The following is a 21,121-nucleotide window of genomic DNA, read 5'->3' as shown; positions in this document are numbered from 1 at the left end:
ATGTCTATGTTTCTGAAACTAGTTGAGTGGAGATGTCTATGTTTCTGAAACTAGTTGAGTGGAGATGTCTATGTTTCTGAAACTAGTTGAGTGGAGATGTCTATGTTTCTGAAACTAGTTGAGTGGAGATGTCTATGTTTCTGAAACTAGTTGAGTGGAGATGTCTATACTTCTGAAACTAGTTGAGTGGAGGTGTCTATACTTCTGAAACTAGTTGAGTGGAGGTGTAGAAACTAGTTGAATGAGGTATCTGAGTCATAGACAATCTCTACTTATAGGCAACATACTCATAGGCAAAATCTACTTATAGGCATAATCTGCCTCATACAATATAAACGCAGCACTATCGAGAGCGAGATAATGCTGCTATTACGTCTCGCTCTCGATAGTGCTACTATTAGGTGCACGATAGATCGCTCGATAGTGTTGCAAATAAACTCTTTTTTCTCAGTAATCAAGAATTAAGGCCATGTTAAACTATATAGTTACAATTAGCAACATTCATAATACATTACCAAAAAGATTAAATTATTAAAAGAACATACAAGTACAGTAGTAATATAAGTACAGTAGTAATATAAGTACAGTAGTAATACAAGTACAGTAGTAATACAAATACAGTAGTAATACAAGTACAGTAGTAATACATATATAGTAGTAATACAAATACAGTAGTAATATACTTACTTTATAGTACAACTCAATCATTCAATTAAGCTGATCAATAGTTTATCATGGCTTTTATTTCCTTAGTGTCGGTGTAGTCAAAGATGCTCCACTATCTCGCTCTGCTCGATAGTGTAGTGTCGATAGTGTAGTGTCCGTTGCTCTACTCTTCCAGGATGGGCTCGATTCTAGTAACATTTTCCATTGAAATGTTCGGTGTGGCAAGACGCGTCTTCTTTTTTTTAAAGACGCGTCTGGTAAGCATCTTTGACACGAAAAAAACCATCATCAACTATAAATGATAAACCAACCATTAAGCAAAGAAAACACTCGATTATACTCAAAAGATATGCCAACACAGCAGTAGCTCTTTTCATCCTACCATGCATATAAAGAAGATTGTGATTCAAGGCTTTAAAACATACAAGAATCTTACTACTATAGACTTGTTAAGTCCTCATTGTAACGTTGTTGTTGGTAGGAATGGATCTGGAAAGTCCAATTTTTTTGCTGCCATCAGGTTCGTGTTAAGTGATGCGTATACCCACATGACAAGGGAAGAGAGACAGGCTCTTATACACGACGGCTCGGGGACAATCATGTCCGCATACGTTGAGGTGGTTTTTGACAACTCAGATGGTCGTTTTCCTATTAACAATAAAGAAATCTCGATTCGACGAACTATAGGTTTAAAGAAGGATGATTATTCTTTGGATGGAAAATCCGCTACTAGGTCCGATGTGATGCATTTATTGGAAAGCGCCGGCTTCTCACGTTCCAATCCATACTATATTGTTCCACAAGGAAGAATCACCAGTCTAACGAATTCAAAAGACCATGAACGATTGGCCTTGTTGAAAGAGGTTAGTGGTGCTACTGTTTTCGAAAATAAGCTAAAAGACTCAATGAAGGAAATGGCTCAGTCCAATTTAAAGCGACAACGGATCGATGAAGCTCTAGAAAGCATTCAGGATAGAATTAGTGATTTACAAATTGAAAGTGCAGACTTGAAAGATTTCCAAAACTTGGAAAAGGAGAAGAAAGTGTTGGAGTATAATATCTTTGACCGTGAACTCATTGACTTGACCCAATCTATAGAAACCTTGGAGGAGAAATACCAACTGTTGATGCTTGAGTCTCAAATAGATTTGGACGCGATGGAGAAGAGGGAAAAACTATGTATCAATTTGCAAAATTCAATAAAGGACTTGAATGTTAATTTGAAAGTGTCGAGTCTGGAAAAGGAGGAAGCTGAGTTGGAGTATGATCAATTGTTGAAACAGTTTGCCAATAAAGAAATCAAAGTGAATGAATTGCGTGAAATTGTTGAATCTTCGGATGAAAAGTACAAGGAGCTTGAAAACAAGACCGACTACAACCGGAAACGCCTTTTGGAAATTAATGAGTCCATCAACAGCAACAAGCCCCGTTTGCTCACTTTGCAAGAGAAAGAACTGAAATTAAAACAAAAGCTACTGGAGTTAAATGCTGAGCAAAGAGCATTATACTCAAAACAATACCGATTTCAAAAGTATGATTCCAAAGAGCAACGAGACTCTTGGTTAACAAAAGAAATATCCAAATTGAAAAAAGAACTGAGATTGAAAGAACAAGAAATGCAACAACTACAAATTGAAATTGCAAAGAATGAAAGTTCCAAACAAAAATTGTTACAGAGGAAGCTGGAAGTTGACGGTTTTCTTAATGATGATGACGATCACTATTCAAAACGAAGCGCTGAACTAAAGCATATGAATCAAGAATTGAAGTTGAAAATTAGTAATTGCGTGGATCAAAGAAAAGTTCTATGGAGAGACGAAGTGAGATTAAAGAGTGTGTTTGATTCTCTTACAAATGATCTCATTAATGCCACCAACTCTGTCAACCAAACGATGGATAGAGCGCAATCGCAAGGTATAGCAGCCGTTAACAGTATTGTTCACAGGTTGCAACTAGAAGACAAGGTTTATGGTACGATTGCTGAATTGTTCAATATCAATGACAAGTACAAAACGGCGGCTGAGGTCATTGCCGGTACTTCTCTTTTCCACGTTGTTGTTGATACAGATGCTACTGCTGCTCTCATTATTGAGGAATTGAATAGAACTAAAGCTGGTAGAGTCACCTTTATTCCATTGAACAGAATCTCGGTCTCAAATGTGGATTATCCAGAGTCGTCAGAAAACCAATGTATTCCTTTAATCTCAAAGATTAGATATGATGAGGAAAAAGTTGGCAAAGCAATACGGCAAATTTTTGGAAAAGCCTTGGTTGTAAAAGACTTGTACAAGGGCGCTGAGCTTTCAAGAAAGTTTAAATTGACAGGTATTACTTTGGATGGAGACAGAGTTGACATCAAGGGGGTTGTTTCGGGTGGTTATCGTGATTATAAAAGCTCACGTATTGATGTTTTAAAACTACAAAGCAAAACAAGACTTGAATTGGAAAAGACCGAGACAGAATTGAAAAGTATTGGTGAAAAGATTACTAAAGTGAACCAGGAGATCACGTCTTTGAACAACGAATTACAGTTGAACATTCGAGATTTGGATAAACTATCTAGTTCAAGAGAGCCATTCAAATTGGAGTTGGCACTGTTGACATCAAAGATTTTCAATGTAGATCAAGTTATTTCCTCTTTGAAATCAAACTTGGCATCTGTTGAAGCAGTGAGGAACTTGGTGAACTCCAATGTGAAACATCATGAACAAGAACTCGATTCAGAATTCAGTCAAGCGCTCAGCGAGAAGCAGTCGGAAACTCTTTCATCCCTAAATGCAGAAATCTCAACTTTGGAGTCTAGTTTGGATGAAATTGTAACCGAGTCTTTGAACTTGGAATCCAAAATCAATGAATTGGAAAATACTGCGGAAAACTTACAGCTTGAACAGGGTATATTGTTGCAACAGCTGATTTCTCTAGGTGATAGAGCCACTAACCAACAAGATTTAAACGAACTAGAACAAGAATATAAGTTCTTACTGGTACAACTTGAAGAAACCAAAACACGTATTACAAAAAGTACTGAGATTTATCAAAAAATTTGTGATGAAATAGCCGAAAATGAAGTGAGTTTAGAAAGAGCAAATAAGCAGCAAGTGGAAACAATGAAGAATTTTGAAAAGCTTTCAAAGAATACTACTAAATTGCTAAATCAAAAACTGATCAAAGAACAGACCAAGGAAGATATCAACAAGAAGATACGTGAATTAGGAATGCTACCTGAGGAAGCTTTCCACGCTGAGGAGTATATTGATTTTACATCTAATGATTTGGTTGAGAAATTGAATAGAATAAGTGAGGATTTAGTCAAGTATTCTCATATCAACAAGAAAGCCATGGAGCAGTTCAACCAGTTTACTAAGCAAAGAGATGATTTGATATCAAGGCGTGATGATCTTGACGTTTCCAAGAGATCCATTGAAAATTTGATAAAGAACCTACAGCAACAAAAAAAAGATGCTATTATGAACAGTTTCAAACAAGTTGCAAAATCATTCAATGAAATATTTGAGAAGTTGGTACCTCGAGGAGTTGGTCATCTAATACTTCAAAAGAAAACGTCACCAGATACGCAAACTCAAGGTAGCATCCGTGATGATGGAGAAGGAGAAGAAGAAGAAGAAGTTGATGATGATGATGATTATGATAATGAGAAAGAGGATGGTAATGACGATTCTATAGAAAACTATACCGGTGTTGCAATATCTGTTTCATTCAACTCTAAAGATGATGAACAACAAAAGATAGAACAATTATCAGGTGGCCAAAAATCGCTTTGTGCTATTGCACTAATATTTGCTATTCAGAATTGTGATCCCGCGCCATTTTACCTTTTTGACGAGATTGATAGTAATTTGGATACTCAATACCGAACATCGGTGGCTTCTTTGATCAAGTCACTAAGCTCGGAAGCTCAATTTATTTGTACAACGTTTAGACCAGAGTTGTTATCTCTAGCAGCAGATAAATTCTACGGAGTTGTTTTTGCTAATAAGGTGAGTAATATAATCGAAATAGATAAGGAAGAAGCTATGAACTTTGTTGAAGGACAAGCTCACAGTTGAATGTACAGAAGATGTAATATCAATTGAGGAAAAAAAAAAAAAAAAAAGCCTAAAACTTGTCTCGCCATAGCCCCACGGGGCGCAGGAGAGATGTACAGGGCGAAGCAGGAGGAAAATAGATGGCGAAGCAAGGAAGAAATAGATGGCTAAAGCAGGGAAGAAATAGATGGCGAAGCAAGGAAGAAATAGATGGCTAAAGCAGGAGAGAACTACAGGGCGAAATCAGGGAAGAAATAGATGGCGAAGCAGGAGAGAACTACAGGGCGAAATCAGGGAAGAAACTACGAGAAAGACACAGATTGTAGAATGCTACCTCATGGAGTGCTGACTCGTGCACCATAACTTGTAGCCCATAGCTTGTAGATTATCACTTTGTATGTAAACCAAATGGAGTGGGGTATTCCAGTGCTTCTTCGCACTTACTTCCCTAACGCACTCTGGCGTTCTGGTGCATTTACATGGCTTAGTAAATTAAAGTTTCATTTTAAAAAAAAAAACAAAAAAAACAAGCACTTACCAATAATATACGCGTTGGTCAACTTAAAACAATTTAGTGAAACTGTAGCCTCGGGTAACTAGAGAAACAATACCAATGACGTACGACACCTTAGTAGATCAATCGCCCAAGGGGTCAATGGAAAGCAAACCAATGTATAGGGCCTTTTGGTAAAAAAATTTTTCTTGTAGCAGTCATTGGACTCATAAAATGCAACAAGCTTGTAATATCTCAGCCTTTAGAATTCCTAAAAAATGAATGCAAAAAGCTTTTCAACATTGAATCGGAAAAAAAAAGAAAGAAACCAAACTAGTTAAAAAGTTCAAGTTTTAATCAGAAAAATCAAACTTGATAAAAACCTTCAACTTTGACGAGTCTTCTTTTTTAATTCATTCTTAGAGAAAGACCAGTTTCTGTATAGAAATATATATATATAATTGTTGACATGGTATGTTTGAGTAAGTTTTGTGTGTTGTTGATTCATAATCTGAGTTATACTGATTTCTTTTTCATTTTTATAGTCTAATTATTACCAGCAAGGACCTCCTCCACCTCAACAAGGTTACTATCAGCAAGGACCTCCACCACAAGGTTATTACCAACAGCAGCAACCAATGTACGTTCAACAACAGCCACAGAAAGGTGGTGGTGGTGGTTGCTGTTCAGCGTTTTGTGGAATGGTATGTTACAATATTGCAGTGGTGGGATTGGAGTTAGAAGAAGAAGAAAGCGACACTATCGAGCAGAGCGAGATAGTGGAGCACACTGACTATATCGACACTATCGAGTCTAGTTTTTCAATTCTCAATTCTCGAATTTTTCTTCACCCCCTATCTCCCATCAAGAGTCAAAAGACCGATTTACAAGTACTAACTGTTTTTCCTCATTATTTTTTTAGTGTGCCGCTATTATTTGTTGTTGTTGCGCCGAAGACTGTGCTGAAGCTATATGTATGTAAACTACAAACTAGAAGAAAAACACTGGTGATGGAAACAGGGCTAAATTTGATTATTAGACAGATATTGTATTGAATGTACAATTCTTTTTTGAATGTTTTTTTTTTTGCAATTTGCAAAGTTAGATCCAGTAATGTAACTATCTCCTTTCTTTTGCTATATACATTGAAGGCGGATCATCGCTTTCTCTGTATTTTGATGCTTTTAATCTTAAATCCTCAAGATCAATTACTCCCAATCTACTGATATACGAGTTTGGCCAATGATATTGGCACATTTTCTACGTATCTTTCTTTACCTCTAATTCTTATTGATGCAAGATGGGTCTCTCATCTTACGGGTAAATTTTTCTATTTTTTTTTTTTAAGCTACCGCCACTACTTCACAATATAGCTCTTCTTCCAAACAAAATCCCTTTTTCTAAAGAGAATCTCTTCTCTTCTAATCCTTCGGTATATTGCTGGTTAGAACAAGATCTTAATGATTGTGGCTTAAAAATAGGAAGAAGAAAAAAGAGTATGCCTTTCAAAAGAATGCCTTCAAAAGAATGCCTTTTTCATAAAATATTACTTTATTCTACAAAAACTAATTGCTCTTACCTTTCTTTTGCGAAGTGGAGTTCTTGGGCAATTCTTTAACAAATGGAACAAATTCAGGCTCACCAGGTATGTATTTTCTCAATACTTCAGGTATAACCAAACCGTCTTCTTTTTGATAATTTTCCAAAATACAACAAATGGTTCGCTCAGTAGCACTCAATGTTGAGTTGAGGCAGTGAACGTATTTCTTCTCGGTTTGATTTTGTTGCTTGATTCCACATCTAATTTCTAAATTTCTTGACTGGTAATCTGTACAGTTGGAACAAGAAACTAATTCCTTATACTCTTGTTGGAATGGGAACCATGCTTCCAAATCATATTTCTTAGCAGCAGCATTATTCAATTCCCCAGAAACAATACCAACAACTCTATAAGGAAGACCTAATGATTGGTAAAATTCTTCTGATGCACCAATCATTCTATCAAACTCTTCCCATGACTTATCTGGTTCTGTCAATACAAATTGCTCGATTTTCTCAAAAGCATGCACTCTAAAGATACCCCAGGCATCTTTACCATGAGATCCAGCTTCTCTTCTAAAGCAAGATGAGAATCCGGCATATCGGATTGGTAATTGTTCTTGAGGACTCTCAAACCACTCTCCGGAATGGTACGCACTAATAGGCTGTTCTGAGGTTGCAATAAGATATTTCTCGTCTTCTCCGTCAATAACTTTGTACAACTCTTCGTCAAATTGTGACAATTGCGCCGTTTTTGCCATAACATCCTTATTCATCATAACTGGTGCCTGTAATGGAATGTAACCCTTGCTAGCCAAAAATGAAAGACCATAGTTGATCAAAGCTTGATTTATAAACACACCAATGTTTCTTAAAAAGTACCCTCTGTGACCAACAATTCGAACACCTCTTTCTGGATCATAACCGTCTAACCTCAAGAGAACTTCGTGATGAGACAAAGCTGCTGGAGAATGGGTCGCTGCTGCGATTTTTTCGGTTTTCTCATAACCATTAGGCAACCAAGTCTTTATCAACTCGTTGTTGGCTTCATCCATAGACTCAACCACACTCTCATGAACAATATTACCAACTTGGTTTATTTTGAAACGTAACTCCTTGTCTGCTTTGGCTTCCTTTTCAATGATTTGCTTCTTCTCCTCATTCAATTGATCTTTCTTAGCAACTAGCTCTGCTGGATCCTCTTTGGCCTTGAACTTCTTACCAATCTCCTTCTGGACCGCATTTAGTTTTTTGTTTTGTTCATCTAAATCAAATCTAATCCTAACCCAATCTTTGTAGTCCTTGATAATCTCGTCAACTAACTCCACAGAAGCTCCTCTTTTCCTTTGCGAGACCCTGATCTTTTCTGGATCTCCGCCCTTTTCAACTATAAACGCATTAACATCCAACATCTTTCACTACAGTGGTTTTCTTCAATGGTTATTCAAAAGAGAAAGAAAAAATTTACCTTCATGTTGAAAAATTCTTCCTATTCCTTTTTTTTTTTCACCTTCTATACAATTGAAAAGAATAAAAAAAAAAAGAACCAATTGAAAAATCCATGTCAAAAGGTGGTTTACTTGATTGCTTTCAAAAAGAGTTGGATATTTCTTCCTTCCTTTTTTCGGTTTAAAAGTTTACTTGAGATGTTATGCAATCGTTGCTACTAGAGAGGAAGTTGGGTACAATTACGCCTCTTCAATTCTCAAATATCATAGCTGACAATTGTTATTCTTCGCAACTTTATCAGACAGCCAAGCACGATGTCTTTCCGGTGAATTGCCATGATAATGCGCTGGTAAATACTTTGTCGTTGGAGAAGGATGAGTATAGGTTTCTTTTGAGTGGATGTGGAGACTCGAGTATTAAGCTTTGGGATATCAAGGAGCAAGAAGTTGTACGAGAGGAAAACGAAGTAGATTCACTGTTGAACACACAACATCATCCATCAAAGTTTGACCTGTTTGACTATGACAATCCCACTTCGGTGTACAAGAATATTGCAACAATTCCCAGGAGAACCGAGCACATATTTGGAGTTTCTAGCATTCAGTGGTGGCCATTCGATACGGGGATGTTTGTATCTTCCTCGTTTGACCATACTGTTAAGATTTGGGATACAAACGAATTGACCTCGGTGCACACGTTCAATTTGAACAATCGTGTATATAGTATTGACGTTTGTGGCGAAACCTCATTAATTGCAACTGCAAGCGACCAGCCAATGGTTAGGATTTTGGATATCAAGTCCACATCCAGTGCTCATACATTAAAGGGCCATAAGGGAAAAACACTTTGTGCAAAATGGCATCCAATAAACCCAAATATTTTGGCAACAGGCGGGTATGATGGAGAAGTGAAAATTTGGGACATAAGAAGAAGTGAAAGCTTGTTATGCCGCTTGGATATGTTGAGAACAAACTGTTCTACTGCTACTGCTGCTGCTGCTGCTGCTACATCAAGTGAGAAAACGAATTTGACACAAGATTCAGTAAAGGCACATCTGGGTCCAGTTAATGGATTAGTTTGGGATGAATCAGGAACTCTTTTGTATTCTGCTGGCAACGATGACAAGGTTAGGGTTTGGGATATGGTTGGCACATCATTTCCTCCAATAAACAAACTAATCAATTTTGGACCATTAACAAGAAATAAATTTCCCCAAACAATACCGATGCTACTCAATCCAAAGGGAGAAACTAGTGTTCAGTATCTTTTGTTTCCATCGGAAAATGGAGATATTTTAGTATTGAGGACAATTGACGGTAAGTTGGTGAATAGACTATCGAGAAGCGGGTCGAAAAGTATTGGTAGAACATGTTCAATGGTGAACGGCGGGCCATTTACGTGCAAATATTTTTGTGGAACGGTGGATGGTGAAATTATTTGTTGGAAACCTTTTCCAGATTACATAGATGTTGATGATGTATTTGACGGTAAAGGTGAAGATGAGGAAGATATTGAGGAACAGATTTTAAGGAGACATACCATGGCACTTAAGGCGAAGGAATTAATGAAATCAATGGAGTTTTGAGTTACGTCCCCCCTCCCCCCAGCAGGAGCCAAGGACAACGCTAGTGCTTCTTCATCTCCCAGCAGGAGCCAAGGACAACGCTAGTGCTTCTTCATCTCCCATCAGAGCGGATCAAAATACGAAGCTGGTGTGCCCACTGTTTCCAACACTTCCACAAGTGTCGCTTCTATCTTCACCGTTGATTCTTTACTTTATCCACCATCTCTTCCACCAGCAAAGCCAAAGGCTCCACCTAGTGCAAAATTCACGTATTTACTTTTTCTCCTTAATTTTCCCCAATTATATCATTTGAAACATAGTCTGATGTCTAATGTCTAATGTCTAATGTCTCATGTTTCATACTCCACGCGTACTTTCTTCTTTACTAAATTTGAAACAAATCACGCTCACTATTTCCTAACTGAGGGAAAAAAAGGAAAATAATTTCGCAACTAGTTGAACAGATCGGAGGTGTCCATGTTGAGACTAGTCGAGTGGGGGTATCCATGCTTCTGAGACTAGTCGAGCAGAGCGAGACTAGTTGAATAGCGGAGGTGTCTATGTTGATAGCGGAGGTGTCTATGTCGATAGCGGAGGTGTCTATGTTGATAGCGGAGGTGTCTATGTCGATAGCGGAGGTGTCTATGTTGATAGCGGAGGTGTCTATGTCGATAGCGGAGGTGTCTATGTTGATAGCGGAGGTGTCTATGTCGATAGCGGAGGTGTCTATGTCGATAGCGGAGGTGTCTATGTCGATAGCGTCTCGTCCTACTCGACTAATCCGCTTGATAGTGGAGCAGCACTTAGTAGCTTGTTACAACACTATCTCGCTCTGCTCGATAGTGTCGATAGTGGAGCAGCACTTAGTAGCTTGTTACAACACTATCTCGCTCTGCTCGATAGTGAGGTGTCTATGTGAAACTAGTTGAGTGTATATAGTACGTGACCTTTGTTGTGCAGATGCCTCTGAGCTTGATGAGTTTGATTTTCATTTTATTTTTCTGGTAGCATCAGATTAGATTTTAGTGAGTGTCTTTGTAAATGGTTCTTTCACTGACGAAGCCAAAGAGGACGCAAATCCTTTTCGTCAACTTCAATAGACCTTTTCTATCTCTATCTTTTCTATCTCCCCTATCTCCGCTACCCTTTCCATCTCCCTACCCTTTCAATCTCCCCTACCCTTTTTCTCTCCCCTACCCTTTTTCTCTCCCTACTCTTTTTCTCTAAATCCCACAATTTTAACACTTTTCCATCTCCACCACATCTTTCGCAAACACCCATAACGTTTCAGAAATTCGTTCCTAGGTTCCTAACCGTACATGGTTAGTGTAAAGAAATGAGACACGTCGAAATTGTGAAACGGCTCTTTTTTTTTTTCTTTGAGGAATCAAAAAATGTTGTGATTTTTAAAAGACATCAAATTGGAATACCATCGTTTTTTTTTCCCTTATACTTTCAATCATTATTGAAGCTATTTATTGGCACGCAAACTTATAAGCAGTAGCTCGACACGTCGACACATCGACCGTATTGTCCTGACTGAATTCATTGTCACGTTTCTGACTATACCAAAATAATTGCAGCCAGGTTTTGTCAAAAAATTTTCTTGCAAGGAAGCCCACAATGTCGGAGCTTAAATTGCAAATTATGGTAGTTCCGCTGGAATTATCTACAATTGAAACCCTGGATATAAATGCACTGGAAGTAAAGAAATTTGTTCATGTTACAAATGGTGATGAGAAAGTAGGTGAGATGGTAAGCGAGATACAACAGAGATTTAGTAAGCTCTACCCAAGTGAGAATCCAATTACAATTTTGAAATTTCATGATCGAAATTTATGTCAAGTAGACGTTGATTTTAAGATTCTGCAAATCTTTGATAAAAACGATCTTGTTCGAGTTACGGTTGGTGAAACTTTTAAGGAATCTGGATTCGTTGACAATGCATCGTCGTTGAAAAGAACTTATGACCAAATGAATAGTCATACAATCGAAGAAGCTACTCCTTTGAGGGCTACTCCTTTGAGGGCTACCGCTCGCGCATCGTCATCGCCTGTATCGTTAGCGCCGCCACAATCCTCCTCAAGCTCTGCTTTTGTCATCCCTGTGAAGAAGATTAACGAGTCCCCCAGGTCAAAAGATGGAAGAAGAATAACATCAGGTATGCTTGCTCAGCCACCTACTGCTGAAGGTCCCAGCAACACTATTTTACTAGACGAAGTTGATCGCACTAATTTCAAATTTCGAGGTGCAGAAGAAGAGGAGGACGACGAGGATAATGATACTGCTGTTTCAATTGGCACTTCTTCTGAGGAGGAGGAAAATGTCCCAATTGGAAGAGCTCCACCAGCAGGGGATACGAGAACGATAGCAAAACATACTATTCTTAGCTATTACGAATCACAAAAGAGGGAAAGATCTCGAGAATTGGACATGCCTCAATTGAGAACTTTAGATGATGACTCTGTAGAAGGACATCCAAAAGTAGATACAAAAAAGGGTAGAAAAACAGTTGCTAAAGAACCTTATACTGCGAAACCTAAGGCTTCGGGCCAGCGAAAAATAAAAATACCCGATCAAGTTACTTCTACTCCCAAATCAGCAACCAAATCCAAACCACAAGCCACTCCTTCGTCTAAAATCTCAAAGGGAAGTAGGTCATCTTTCCAACCTGTTTCAGCTGCTCGACAAGCTCAACAGCAGCCTCCTCCTATGCCCACCCCAACCCCGGCAGGTGCTAAAACTCAACCTGGCAGTTTGAAACCGTCATCGCACCCAAACTCAATTGCTGATGAGAAAGTGGCCTACGCGCACCCAAATGGGGATGAAGTAGCGGATGTTGTTTATGGAGAAACAAGAACTATGAACTTGCTTGATAGTCTCAATACAGATTTGGATAATTTTCGAACCCAACTTAAAAAGTACAAGAATAAGAAAGAACGTGGTTTTCAAAAGGTACCAAAGTACTTTGCTGTGAGTCCGTATAAGTGTGATGGTATCTACACAGATAACATTATTGATATTCGTGTTGATTTGACCGGTGAACAGGGATATGAGGGGAAACTCCCTTATAAAACCAAGAGCTCTTCTGGAGAAAATGTAGAAGAGAGAAAAGGCGTTGCTTCAGAAAATGGAGTCGCGTCCACAACAAACCAAAAGAAGACTGCTGAAAACCCACCAACTACAACAAAGGCAAAGACAAAGGCAAAGGCAAGTGCAAAGGCAAGTGCAAAGGCAAGTGCAAAGACAAAGACAACAGAAACAAAGACAACAACACATGATCCGGTATCGAAAAAATCGGGGGAAAACTCTGAGAATCAAACTACTTCTGGACTGGTATCCCCTTTAGAGGAAAAGACATTTACTGCATCGATTTCTTCCTTATTGAACAAAACAGAGGAAGATGCACCATTTACCCCATCTTCCGTACCAAACTGGCTGACTCTAAAGAAACCTCCTCCATATGTTCCATCTGCTCCTGACACTGCAAATAGTCAATCCAAAGCAGAAACAGAGGCAAATGGAACAACGAGATTGACTCAAGAAAATAATGACTCTATGGTAAGAGCTCCCTCGCCAGAAAACAGCAGCGATGATGTTATCGACATATCTTCTGGTGACGATGATGATAACGTATACGACAACTTGATTGATTACGACTCCAATGAAGACGAAGAAGGACTAACCAAAGAAGCAAGACGTATGAAACGGAATGAAAATGTTTTGATTCCGTTTCCTGCAGCATCTGTAACCCCAACTAATGAGGCGGAGTCTCCTACATTCAACACTAAAAGGCTTTTTGATAGCTCACCAAAGGAAGTGTCCTCGCAAAAGACTGATGTGGATTATATACTTGCAAAGAATGTCACTTTGAATTCGCCAGGAAAAACGCCAAGTAGAGCATCGACCCAAGAAATTGTTTCCCATTCCCTCGACAGTAAAGAAAATACAGAAGATAAACAATTTGAAAAGAAACTTGGTAATCCAACAAATGGTAAGTCAACGTCATTGGAAACACCAGTGGTTATGACTATGGGTAGTTACTTCACTAGCAGTATCAACAGGCCTATTATTCCAAACATTTTAGGTGATCGTTTAGAGAGAGATGATGGTGGTAGTACCAGTGATTTGAAGAAGAAAAGTTTTGTTGATACTGCATCTTCACCTGAAGCAAAGAAAGAAACAACATTGAGTCAACGGTCTGATACTAGCTTTGAGCACAATGTTCCCGATTCTCATATTGCCGCAGCTTCAGAGTCAGTGAGTCCTCGTCCATTTGCAAAGAGTAATGTACAATCGACGTCAAGTGAAGAGTCGGCTGGTGAAGAAGAAGAAGAAGAAGAAGAAGAGGAGGAGGAAGAGGAAGAAGAAGAAGAAGAAGAGAAAGAAGTTAATAGACCTCGTTTGGTTGCGTCAGAGCCATCCAAGGAGAACCCGATTATTGAGTCTTCTTCGCAGCGTTCATCACCCTTGAATTCAAAGAAATCATTGCCATTCTTGTTAATGGGTGAATTCAACAAAACATCTATTTCCCCTGTTTCCTCACAAGCAATGTCCTCTACAAGAGACGCGCTTGGCTTTGTGTCAAACTCAGTTCCAAAATCAGATCGGCCTAAATTAGCCAAACCCGGTTTACCATCATTATCGGATCTAGAGCTTAGAGGTGTGCCTGAAGTGAAAGATGCTTCTGGGCCTAATGGAACTTTGCGAAATAACGGTAAAGATGAAGAAGAGAAGAAAGACGAAGACGAAGAGGAAGACGATGATGATGACGATGATGATGACGATGATGATGACGATGATGATGATGATGATGATGATGATGATGATGATGAGTCATCACTGAGTGAAGATGATGAAAAAAATAGATCATTCCTATCCACCAAATCTCAAAAAAAAGCAAACAAGAAGAGCAAAGCAAAAAGCAATTTGTTTACAGGATTGACAAACTTTTAAGATGTTTCGAAATCTGTACCAATTCAAAACCTTTCGATGAACTGAATTAATATCCTTTGTTATTACACACTGTTTTACTGTATAGCAGTATTTTATAATTTTGTAATTTTGTAATTTTTCCCAATGTTGTTGTTGTTGCTGTGTATTCTTTTTTTTAAAAAAAAAAAAAAATCAAGCAATTTCTTTCTTACAATAAATGTTTCTTCCCAAGATATTTGTGGTCCAGTGCTGATAAGTCACTTGAGGTGGTAAAGTTTCCGTTATCACCAGGAGTAATCTTTTATAAATTTCTCTAATAAAACGCTTTGCAACATCTGCCTGTTCAATTAGTAGAGCAGCCATATAGCTTTCAAAAAAATCACCCAAGAACTCCTCCTCATAAATTCTCATTTCGTCTATATCCTTACCCTTAGTTAATACCCCGGTTAGAGTGTACGAGATATAGTCATTGGCTATTCGAGTGTTGATTATTTCATCATCTAAACCCCTGTATAGATTATAGCATTTGGTTAATTTGGACATTAATGTGTTTGTAGCAAGGATCATTTTGATTAGATTATAAGTTGTCGAATTAACATTCAAGTCAACTTTGTGCGACGATGATGACAAAGTACTTGTTTCATTACACAAGTCATAAATTAGTTTTGAAGTTTCCTGGGCTAGAAAGAAATCGCCTAATCCATCCAAGAATGAGATTTCCTTTCTGATAATACCATACTCACTAAATGATAAATCGTAACCTTTAGACTGCATTGTTTTGGCAAAACTGTGTCTTGGGTCTAATAAAAGTCGGTAATATTCCTTGTGCATCAAGGCCTTCACTAATAGTTCCCTATCGTGTAATTTTGGTAATGGTGGTAAATAGATTCTCTTATTATTGGCTTCTGAAAACGAAACAAACCTTGCCTGATGATTCGAGCCATATAGCAAATCTTCTCGTATTTTGACCTTGTTGACAAAGTTCTGAAATGTGTTTAAAGTAATGATATCTCGTTCGTCGCGTATAATCCTGATATCATCTGGTGATATTCGGTTTTTCCTAGCACTTAAATACATTTTAATGATATCATCCAAACATTCATTTACTTCCTCCTCGGTATAGTGCTGCAACATGTATCCAAATATGATATAGAGCCAATTTTTCATTCCAAACTGGTGATCACACAAACACCAACGAGCTTCTCTTTTCTGCAAAATTGAGTTATTCAAAGTCATGAAATTTTTCAATTCTAAATGAATCAGAGATTTCTCATCATTCAACTCCTGTTTCAAAAACGTCGACAAGTCAAAGACAATTGTTTTGATAAGCGACCCGCCTCCAAGGTGAAACAACTGCTTGAATCGCTTGTACGACGAAAGTCGTATGAAATCTCCACCAATGCTGTGGAAATGATACTTGAGGTGTTTATCCGAATGCAACAATGTATTCAACGAACTGGGTATCAAGATGGCATGTTTTGAGTAAGTATGCGAGTTGTGTATGCAACGAATGTGACCTTGAGTGATGGATGAGGCGGCGGTAGTAGTAGTAGTAGTAGCAGTAGTAGTAGCAGTAGTAGTGATATTTGTGGAGAGTGGGGTGGTGGTTCTGTTTGAAGCCATTGATATAACGTACAAATTGCCTCGAACTAGTAGCATAAAAAGTAGTTAGTTAATAGGAGACAGAGGTTGGGATACGATTGTAGGGACAGGTTTATACTTAAAACGTAGCAAAGGCACAATAGTGTGTTGATGTAATAAAGAGTCATATTTTCATAAGCCACTGGAGAAAAATATGTTTACTGAAAAGATATGACACATAGGGGGGGGGGGGAAGGGGAGGACCAAGACATGTATATCGTATTTGAAAATATAGATACCTAACAGAATCACCAATTACACCGCTTTCCCCCATAGCCCATGTGCTCTCCTCTGGAGCCACTGTGTCTGAGTTGATATCCTCTGGAGTCACTGTGTCTGAGTTGCTGGCCACTCTCCGCCTTTTTTATTTTGTAGTGACATTTTTAAACACGATAAGATTGCAATAACAGAATAGAGGGGTAAGAAACGAATCGCTCCGTTTAATTAGCAGGGATTCAGAGACAGAGAAAGCTGGACTAGAATAGGATCTAGCATCTACTTGTTCACACTTGCCATAGCTGCTTTGTGTCGAAAAGAGGGTGGGGGGGGGGAGGAGGGTTGCATTTAATACACATTGTCAACACGTGTGGAGTGTAGTCTTATCAATGGATGCAAAAAATGTCAACCATCTGTTTTGTGTAACAAAACACCAAACAGCAAACCAAATTGCATATTTTGTATGCAATACAAAAAAAGAATCATTTCTCTACATTCATCTGACTCATAATTGAAAGCTTAAAAGGAGTAAACACAGTAAAGCTTAAAAGGAGTAGACACAGTAAAACTTAAAAGGAGTAGACACAATAAAGCCCAAAAACTGTGAAAAGTAATTTTCTGTATTGATGTTGATAATGACCCAGGTCATGAAATTTGCACGTTTTTGGAATTAAATGGTAAAATATTCTCTTTTTTTTTTTTCTAAACCTGTCACAACTGTCTATCTCTATATTTCCAGGTATATCACCCCAAAGATCCATTTTCTAAAACTTACCCTTCAAATAGAAACCAAATATTGATGCCTTCTTTTCTTTTCTTTTTTTTTTTTTCATAGTTGGAACCTTGAGTTTTCTCCAAAATGGATAAAGTCAGTTTCAAGATCATCTTTCACCTACAATCAAAAACCATAAACACCACCATGGATCGACAGGGAACTGCTCAAGTGCTCACAACACATTGAGTTCTTCCCAGTTGAGTCAAACTGTTCTAGTAAAGCAAATTACGCTTGCACAACCTTTATCCTCTAGTCTTACTAGATGTTATGGCAGTATAAATTAACTTGTGTTTAGATGCTATACCAGTCTAAATTAACTTGGCTTTACTACTGGGGTTGAAGAAGCCAAGGAACAGCCTGCGTGGCGAAATTGGTTATCGCTTTTGACTTCTAATCAAAGGATTCCGGGTTCGAGTCCCGGCGTGGGTTTGTTTTATTCTTTGCGGCTTTAGCTCACCTGGGAGAGCGTCAGACTGAAGATCTGGAGGTACTGTGTTCGAGCCACAGAAGCCGCATTTTATTTTTTTTATCCCCAATCCCCATGGTGATTTTGGTCAGTGAAAGTGCAGTGAAAGAGAGGTGAAAGAGAGGTAAAAGAGAGGTAAGAGAGAGGTGAAAGAGAGGTAAGAGAGAGGTGAGAGGTAAAAGAGAAAGGATAGGTGGCTATTTTTTTCGTTACTCATTATAGTACATACAAATATATAAGAATAGATAGGTTGTAGGTAAGTAGGTAAGCTTCCACCACTTTCTTCTCCTCCCTCTCCCACTTTCTCTCCCTCTTCCCTATCCCCCTTCTGCCTCAAACTCCTTCCTCCATTTGGCTAACCACTTCATTATAATACTCTGCCATTTCTGATTTCATGAATTTACAAAGGGAAACAAAATCTTCCTGTAGAAACTTTGCAATAACCAGATCCTCCTTTATCAAATTCATGTTAAAATTCATCAAGTATAGGAACCCGATTTCAATCTTGAGTAGATCATGAGAATTACAACCAACTACATTCTTAAAACTTGTTTGTTTTTGATAAATGTCATCTAGGAGCTTAATTGATGTTCTTAACGCACCAATTACAAATCTAAAGCTATTCTTTTTGGTTAATTGAAATAAATCTATCATTATTGTTAGTTTATAAATGAGAAAAATAGAATGGAGGTATGCGTTGATTGATATTTTTGGTGAGTATTGGTTTATTCGAAGAAGAAAACGTAATATCGTTAATTGCGGGAGCTTCATCAAATTGAATATTTTCAACAAGTGCTTGTAATGATGAGGATGTTTCACTTTGGACTTGGAGGCATGCGCGAGTTCAGCCTTGAGTCGCCGTGCGTATGCACTTGTTTGTTGTTTTTGTTGCTGTATTGAATCGTCTATAGATAAATCTGTGGTTTTGAGTAATGTCTCAATAGGAATATATGGTGGTGGTGAGGATGCCAATATTGAGCTATTTTTTCTAAACTTTATCTCGTCTACATCTTCATCTTCGAACATAAACATATCATGCGAGGGTAAAAGATTGTTACTGCCCTTACTTAACTGGTTCATATCTTCCATTTCAAAGCCAACTTGGCTCAACTCCATTGCCTCGTCCATAATCTTCAAGTCATCGCTTGATTCACCTGAGTCACTTAAATCACTCGACGATGTTGATGATAAGGAGAGTTTTTCTCTCTTGTCAACACCTTTCTCAGTTTCCTCATCACTACTACACCTTATTTCTTGAACCGTGTCGATACCCCATTTTTTCAATTGTAGATTCCTATATTTTTGATACAAGATTGGAGATTCTTGTAATTTTATGGTGAATTGAATTAACACGGTTGATATATAGATACAATGTAGAATATGTAGATTGCTCACATTTTTCAAACCGTTGCTCAAGTCAAATGTGAGATCTTCCAAGTTGATTTCGGTTATTGATTGAGGATCATCGACAAATGTCTCTTGCGGTGGTTTTAGGTTCGGTATTTCTTGTATATTCTTGACAAATGTCGTCGCCATATTTGAGAAGAAGGAGATGAAAATCGAGGTTGCTTTCCCAATAGATTGGTGTTGATAAGTATTAATACTTGCTAGTATCTAGTATCTAGTATCTAGTATCTAGTATCTAGTTGATAACAAGTTTCACTTGCTAGTATCTAGTTGATAACAAGTTTCACTTGCTAGTATCTAGTTGATAACAAGTTTCACTTGCTAGTATCTAGTTGATTGCTAGTTAGTTAATATTCTACAAGCCTAAATTACTTTTTAGCAGTCTTTAGACTCTAGTGACGCTTCTGGAATTATATATATATGCACAATCTACACGCACATACATGCACTTACTTTCTCTCTCTCACTTAGGGGTCAGTCGACGAAAGTAGAGGAAAAAATAAAGAGAGAGAGAGAGAAAGAGAGAGAGAGGAGAAGAAAGAAAGAGAGAGAGAGAGAGAGAGGAGAAGAGAGAGAGAGAGAGAGAAAGAGAAGGAACAAAAAAGTTTGGAGAGTTTTTTGAGTAGAGGAGGTAGCTATATCTCTAACTGTTATTGTAGCTGTTGCCGTAATAGTAGCAGAGGAACAGCAGAAAAAATAACTGGAAAAGAAGTGAAAAAAATATACATTGAAATGCAAACTAATAAAATTGAAATGCAAATTAATAGAATGAAATGCCAATTGATAGAACTGAAATGCAAACCAGTAGAACTGAAATGCAAACCAGTAGAATTGAAATGCAAACTAGTAGAATTGAAATGCAAAGAAGAGATTTTGTTATAGATGTATAGGTAGCGCGTGAAATAACCAATAGGAGCATTGCTAGTTTAAAGAGTAGATGAATGGTCAGGTCCTATAAAGACGTATAGACGTACCTTCAATATTGATCCTACTGGAAAAGGCGTTAGCATATTGATTCCAACTTGCATGCCTTGTTCATTATTTAGACTTGGTCGTGAATAGGTTACAACATTATAATTAGGAGGATATTAACACAAGGACAAGATAAAAGATTTAGGGTAAAAAAAAGATTTAGGGAAAAGATTTAGGTAAAAGATTTAGGGAAAAGATTTAGGTAAAAGATTTAGGTAAAAGATTTAGGTAAAAGATTTAGAGGTGCTTACACAAGGTAAAAGATTTAGAGGTGCTTACAAGGTAAACGATTTAGAGGTGCTTACAAGGTAAAAAAAAGGTCATGCTCCTTGCTGTAAATCGTGAAAAATCGAAAAAGGTCAAGCCCCTTGCTGTAAGCCGTGAAAAATCAAAAAAGATTGCATCCTATTAGATTGGTTTCTTATCGTGTTTAGTGGTGATATTCTTTAGTGTTTAGTGGTGATATTCTTTAGTGTTTAGTGGTGATGTTCTTTAGGGTTTAGTGGTGATGTTCTTATCTTGTTTAGTGGTGATATTCTTTAGTGGTGATATTCTTTAGTGGTGATATTCTTTAGTGTTGTGGTGATATCTTTAGTGTTTTCTTTTTTTTTTAATTTTCTGGTGATTGATTCACGCGACTTTAGAGGTACCCCTTGGTTGGGAAGCATTGGCTAGGGTTACGAAACTGGCTTCATATATTGATTTGTGTAGCCTTAGTCTGTTCTATTTAATATCCTTCGACTAGAGTCGCCTTCGGCTCCTCTGGTCAGTGAGAGTAATGTACTTGTAACAAGTTTTTGAAAGATGAAAATATACTTTTTTCAACAGCTCAAGATTAAAGTTTGTAACCAAATAAACTTTACAGCGGAATAACTTAAAATGTTTTTTCTTCTTTGGTTGACACAAACTTATTTGTGGTTGAAAACTCCGCGTGTGTCTCTACATACTGCTC

The 21,121-nt window shown here is 37.8% G+C and overlaps 8 protein-coding genes across 8 annotated transcripts; 5 read left to right on the top strand and 3 right to left on the bottom strand. All coding sequences in view use genetic code 12, as the record gives it.

The window, feature by feature from the left end:
- Positions 1-1,049: 1,049 nt before the first annotated feature.
- Positions 1,050-4,733, top strand: SMC3 (cohesin subunit; the record flags this gene model as incomplete). Its single annotated transcript, XM_049324556.1, has 1 exon — positions 1,050-4,733. The coding sequence occupies one exon, from the start codon at positions 1,050-1,052 to the stop codon at positions 4,731-4,733; it is 3,684 nt and encodes a 1,227-aa protein (XP_049179721.1).
- Positions 4,734-5,674: 941 nt separating this feature from the next.
- On the top strand, positions 5,675-6,187 carry KGF56_003242 (uncharacterized protein; the record flags this gene model as incomplete). Its single annotated transcript, XM_049324555.1, has 3 exons — positions 5,675-5,677; positions 5,751-5,909; positions 6,128-6,187. The coding sequence occupies 3 exons, from the start codon at positions 5,675-5,677 to the stop codon at positions 6,185-6,187; spliced, it is 222 nt and encodes a 73-aa protein (XP_049179720.1).
- Positions 6,188-6,770: 583 nt separating this feature from the next.
- Positions 6,771-8,156, bottom strand: SES1 (serine--tRNA ligase; the record flags this gene model as incomplete). Its single annotated transcript, XM_049324554.1, has 1 exon — positions 6,771-8,156. One exon carries the CDS (start codon positions 8,154-8,156, stop codon positions 6,771-6,773), a length of 1,386 nt encoding a protein of 461 aa, XP_049179719.1.
- A 149-nt stretch (positions 8,157-8,305) lies between these two features.
- KGF56_003240 (uncharacterized protein) lies at positions 8,306-9,778 on the top strand (the record flags this gene model as incomplete). The annotated part of the gene is made up of 2 exons (XM_049324553.1): positions 8,306-8,318; positions 8,463-9,778. 2 exons carry the CDS (start codon positions 8,306-8,308, stop codon positions 9,776-9,778), a joined length of 1,329 nt encoding a protein of 442 aa, XP_049179718.1.
- Positions 9,779-10,234: 456 nt separating this feature from the next.
- KGF56_003239 (uncharacterized protein) lies at positions 10,235-10,676 on the top strand (the record flags this gene model as incomplete). The annotated part of the gene is made up of 2 exons (XM_049324552.1): positions 10,235-10,257; positions 10,307-10,676. The coding sequence occupies 2 exons, from the start codon at positions 10,235-10,237 to the stop codon at positions 10,674-10,676; spliced, it is 393 nt and encodes a 130-aa protein (XP_049179717.1).
- Positions 10,677-11,380: 704 nt separating this feature from the next.
- Positions 11,381-14,713, top strand: KGF56_003238 (uncharacterized protein; the record flags this gene model as incomplete). Its single annotated transcript, XM_049324551.1, has 1 exon — positions 11,381-14,713. One exon carries the CDS (start codon positions 11,381-11,383, stop codon positions 14,711-14,713), a length of 3,333 nt encoding a protein of 1,110 aa, XP_049179716.1.
- Positions 14,714-14,884: 171 nt separating this feature from the next.
- On the bottom strand, positions 14,885-16,315 carry KGF56_003237 (uncharacterized protein; the record flags this gene model as incomplete). The annotated part of the gene is made up of 1 exon (XM_049324550.1): positions 14,885-16,315. One exon carries the CDS (start codon positions 16,313-16,315, stop codon positions 14,885-14,887), a length of 1,431 nt encoding a protein of 476 aa, XP_049179715.1.
- A 1,808-nt stretch (positions 16,316-18,123) lies between these two features.
- Positions 18,124-19,326, bottom strand: KGF56_003236 (uncharacterized protein; the record flags this gene model as incomplete). Its single annotated transcript, XM_049324549.1, has 1 exon — positions 18,124-19,326. One exon carries the CDS (start codon positions 19,324-19,326, stop codon positions 18,124-18,126), a length of 1,203 nt encoding a protein of 400 aa, XP_049179714.1.
- Positions 19,327-21,121: the final 1,795 nt, after the last annotated feature.

This window comes from Candida oxycetoniae (genome assembly GCF_023343755.2).
Source record: "Candida oxycetoniae strain CBS 10844 chromosome Unknown scaffold29, whole genome shotgun sequence".
NCBI classification, from domain to species: Eukaryota; Fungi; Ascomycota; class Pichiomycetes; order Serinales; family Debaryomycetaceae; genus Lodderomyces; species Lodderomyces oxycetoniae.
This window is presented reverse-complemented; position numbering and strand designations above follow the sequence as displayed.